The sequence below is a fragment of the Microtus ochrogaster genome, chromosome 2, assembly GCF_000317375.1.
Source record: "Microtus ochrogaster isolate Prairie Vole_2 chromosome 2, MicOch1.0, whole genome shotgun sequence".
NCBI classification, from domain to species: domain Eukaryota; kingdom Metazoa; phylum Chordata; class Mammalia; order Rodentia; family Cricetidae; genus Microtus; species Microtus ochrogaster.
In genome coordinates this window covers 35,605,871-35,610,933 of record NC_022010.1, presented here as the reverse complement: position 1 = coordinate 35,610,933, position 5,063 = coordinate 35,605,871, and the positions used below count along the sequence as shown (strand labels likewise).

General features: G+C 44.2%; 1 protein-coding gene across 1 annotated transcript in view; it reads left to right on the top strand.

Annotated features, from left to right (window-relative positions):
* Positions 1–5,057, top strand: part of P3h2 (prolyl 3-hydroxylase 2) — a 156,541-nt gene extending 151,484 nt beyond the window's left edge. The window contains exon 15 of the mRNA XM_005344774.3: positions 4,662–5,057. Within this exon, the coding sequence (XP_005344831.1) occupies positions 4,662–4,754 (93 nt within the window). The 3' untranslated portion in view covers positions 4,755–5,057. The remainder of the gene's footprint in view (positions 1–4,661) is intronic.
* The last annotated feature ends 6 nt before the right edge of the window (positions 5,058–5,063 follow it).

Below are 5,063 nucleotides of genomic sequence, written 5' to 3'. Positions count from 1 at the left end.
CCATTAGTGCTCCCTGACTGTACATTCAGATGTTGAGTATTGAGCACATTGATACCCTGTACTGTTGGCAGCCAAGGACTTTCTCCAGGTCACTAGAAAGGCTAGAAAATCATCAGAACATCACTGACTAGTTTATTAAGCATTGTAGGGAAGGATAAAGAGACCTGTATTCTTGTTATTATTTATTACACTATTAAGCTGACTGTTTAAAAAATACTGTATTGATCCATAATGTAATATGGCTGGGACGCTTACTGTCAAGAGGCCTGAAGTTCAGCACAATTGACAGAGTAGAATCTCCTGGAAGAAAACAGCCAGGATCGCTTTAGGGAGTCACCTCCAAGTCCTCACCTTGGTTCAGTGGGATTGTCAGCTTGCTGACAGCGATCAGAGATCCACCCAAGGCCCAGAGATTGATTGTAGTGGTCACTAAAGGTTACCTGAAGCCACCAACAGAAATCTACAGATATCTTCAAAGTCTACTCCAGCTCTGAGTGTGGAAGAAGAGATGAAATTCTAATTTCTCCCTTAAAGATTTTCCCTTTGCTGTTGTGGAAACAGGATCTCTCAATGTAGACAGAACTGGCTGTTCTGGAATTTACTAAGTAGACCAGGTTGACTTTGACCTCACAAGATCTTCCTGCCTCTGCCTCCCAAGTGCTGGACTTAAAGACGTGCACTAAGCCCAGTTCAAGATGTACTTAGTTTTGGATTATGCGTGTATGTGTGATTATGTGCGTGCTGGTGGAATTCTGATGGGGACATGTTATGTGCCTGGTGTAAGAGTGAGCCAGCAGACACAGCAGTTGAGAACCAAACACCTGTCCTTGGCAAGATCCCTGAGCATCTTAACCAGGGTCTGCTCCCAGCCCCTGAAACTCTAGTCTTCAAATGATGCTCTGTTTTTTCCTTTAAACTTGTAAACTGAGTCCAAATCCATTGTTAGCAGCAGCGGTTTAGAAACAGCCCCTTTCCATGATCAGAAAGAGCACTTTCTTTTCCCCCACACTCTCACAGTCCTTTCTTTGCTGCTTAGGTCAGGCTTTTGGGTGCATAGGTGAACAGGAGAAGCCAGACTCCAAGGAGCAGAGAGGTCCAGCAGCTAGGGAAGGAGAAAGCAGCCGTCATGTCTGAAGTACGACAGTAGGGACAGCTTGTGTTATCTCAGACACAGAGACCCTGACAGCCTGGCATAGAAAGGCAAGGATGGCACTGATGGGGAGAACCCAGCAGAGCCCAGAAAACTTTCAGGGGTGCTCAAGAGTCTCCTTCATCTGTAGTTTCTCTTTCCTTGAATTTTTAATTTACAAAATGCCAGCACCACTCCCCCTATTGTAACAAATTGTAGAAATATCAGCTGCCTGTTTTTAGTATTAATTTGGTATCATTTTATTTCCATCATACCCTCACAATGCATTGTAGAATTTTATTAAAATAATGAATGCAAACCAAGTTCTCTGCTCCTTCCCGCTCAGGATACTTCAACACCAGTATGCAGGCCTCTTGGAAAAGCACGAAAAAAAACCTTCTCCACCCTGCAGGCTGTTCCGCCATCTAGTGGTCTTTGTAGGAAATGACAAGAGCCTCTTAATTAACTAATGGAAAATTTTCTCCCCTGCCTCATCTGAGGGTCTTCAAGAACACTAATACCTGATTCCTCCCTACAAATCTAATTATGTAGGGAGCTGTCTCAGTACCAGGGGGTTAAAACTCTCCAGACAGTTCAAATATGTAGCAAAGTTTGTGAATCTTTGGCTTAAACCTCGACGTAGACTGGATCCTGAACAAAGCTTGTCTAAGAACAGTGAGTTATGGATTCATATGTGCGTGTATGTATGTATGTGTGTATGTATATATGCATGCATTTATGCATGTATGTATGTGTGTATATGTACATATATAGACTTTCTTTGTTCATGTATATATGTATGTTTATGTGTATCTGTATGTATATGTGTCTATATACATACATGCATCCATTTATCCATTCATACATACATACATACATACATACATACATACATATTACTGAATGGATGGTAGTGGCCCACACCTTTAATCCCAGTACTCATGAGGCGGAGGTAGGCAGATCTCTGAGTTTGAGGCCAGCCTGGTCTACAGAGTGAGTTCTACAAAAGCTAGGGCTACACAGAGAAACCCTGTCTTGAAAAAAAAGCAGATAAGTAAATAAATAAATAATACTCCTGATCATCCAGAAGAATTCAGTCATATACACACGTAAAATGTTAGGATGCCTTTCAGACATCTGTCGCAACACTTGGGTCCCTTTCTCTTTAAGAGGCGCATATGCTGATCATCTCTTGTGGTTGTCCCATATGAAAACTCTGTGTGTGTCAGCTTGCTAAGCACTGCGTTCTCTGATGTCACTATGTCGTTTTCTATTATTTTGTGTGTCTGCTCCTTTTAGTTATCTGTGTGTGACATTGTTATTAACCCTGAGCTCCTGCATGCAAAGAACTTTGTTTTCAAGTCAGAACATAGTTAGTTATTCTTCTAATTTAAGAAACTGCCAGAAACTGGACTAGTGACTGCCACAGGGGAATAAAAATTGGATGGGGCACAGCCCCTACGTTCATGGAACATTAAGTCACACCAGAGAGATGATAACCGGGAATCAAATGAATCAAATTATTAAAACACCAGGCAAGTTGCGGAAGGATTGTCTGCTACAAATGATGACTTGAGGACCTAAAGAGTCAGTTAGGAAAGGGTTAATTTTGGGGGCAGTGCTGGAAATAAGCTTTGTAAGATGGGCTCCTCTAGGGGGATGCGCTTTAGGCCGTCATCCACATAAATGGTTCCTCTTAAAGATAATGGAGCCCTTGACAAGAGGTAGTAGCTTTTACGAGCACTGACAGACAATACATCAGTGATCAAGAACTGAGACTCTCCACTCCTCTGAACCTAATTCTAAAAGAAGAAAAGAGACAACCAATAAGAAAAGAAAAAGCAAATGATCAGAAGATTCTTTTTTCAACAGCAATAAATGATATGTAGAAGATAGGATAAAACAACTGGGCTAACAGTAGATGGCAGACCAGCTAGGAGGCTCTCCAGACGTGCAGACAACTTGCAGAAGACCAGCGATAGGAAGACGTTTGGAGAAGGGTAGCCAAGAAACAAAAATGTGCTGGGTGGGGGAGGGGAACTCCATCTCAGAGCGCACCCTTGCATGTGTGAGCGCCTGGGTCCAACTCCTAGCGCCAAGAAAGCAAACAAAAAATACGGCCCACAAAAAGAAGGTCACAGCAGCTAGAACGGGAGGTTTTAGAAAAGATAAGAGAGTTAGATTAATGCAAGGATAAAAAGGAGGCAGGGCTCACATTCTTGATTTCATATCAAGGCACGGTGGATTTTATTTGAGCTGCTAAGGAGTGTTTGTGCCCGCTCCCTTACTCTCCACACTGCATAAGCTCCCTAGACTAGGGAGTGACCAGAAAGAAAAGATGGCTTCAGCCAACATTTGGACTTAAATTAGAGGAATAACACAGGTAAACCATATGGAAGGTTGCCTGTGAAGTCTGGGGGAAGACACACTGGCCCAATCCTGCACTGGTGTGGGGAAAAGGAAATGCAAGGGATGCAGGGAGCATTCAGGGGAGCATTCTGCCCAGATTAGTGCTGGGAGACTATTTTTAGAGTGAACAGCCAGAGGAGACTGTGAAGTAATACAGAGTTGCAGGTTAAGGCGAGCAGGGAGGCAGGGCACAGAAGATGGAAAAGTGTGGATTTTTCAAAACCTGACACCCGCCCCCCAAGAAAACAGAACCTGCAACCAACTGGAGTTGTGAGTTCCACGTAGGACAGTGTTGCTGTCAGACTTGGGGGAACATGTCCACTAGGAGCCTGAGTGAGGAGGCAAACCTGTTTGGAACCTTCCAGAGCACTTCGTGAGAAGGATCTGAATGAGGTAGTCTAAAGATATAGCCTTGTCTGTTTAGAGGACATTTTGCCTATACACATTTTTAGTTCTCACAATGTGGGGACATCTTGTATACCAGGGAAGTTAACATCTACAGTTCACAGGAAGATCCTTTACACACACACACATGTACACGCACACGGACACACATGCACACACATACATGCATGCACACACACGTACACGCGTGCACACACTCACACACATCCTAAAATGTTAGTAATGCTATGACTGAGAAACTCTGGCCTAAAACAAGCCAATGGCCATGCACCATGCTGACCTAGGGACAGAAGCGGCATACAGAACATCCAGGGCCAAGAGATGTATCAAGTACGGGAGACCAGAGCCACGTGTTGCGGGCAAAGGGTGAGCCACGGTCGTTTTCTTTCTGAGAAACAGAGTCTTGTAGAAGAGCATGACAGGTCTGACAGGGGAGTAAATGGTGAGCTGAGGCTAAACACTGAGTTGAACAGGAGATAGCAGTGGAACCGTGAGACAGAGAGGGTGGGAAGTTGGTAATCGGATGAGGCTTCCTCGGGAGACATCTCGGAAGGTAACTGCTTAGGACATGGGGATGTACAGAGACTGTGCCAGTTTGGATGCAGCAGGCTTCTCCCTGACTGTGCACAGATGGCTGGCTGCAAGTGTTGGGGAAGCATCTGCTGCCGGGCCTGGTTATTACGCCTATACCACAAATGTGTCACTTGTCTTTTTGCAGGAGCGGATACAGGCCGATGAAGTGATTGCCATCTTGGATCAAGAACAGCGCGGGAAGCATGGACTGAATATTAACCCCAGAGATGAGCTATAGAAAAGAGAGTGTTCTATCGAATATTTATTTAAATTGTTAATCTTATAAGAACCTTTTTATTTTTGTACAGAGCCATGGTATAAATTAACAGGATACTAGGAGTCGCTAGATTCCCCTTTCTGTCCCTGTCTCTGCTCGCTTTGCCCTCCTCGTGCCCTTGGTTTTATTCAGTTCATGATTCAGAGCCCAGGCACATCCCCAAACACACATCTCACACACACTCTGCATGCCACACAGTCACACGGGTAAACATGCATCCCAGAGATACTGCAGAAGCACAATATGCCACTCACATACCACACAAACTCC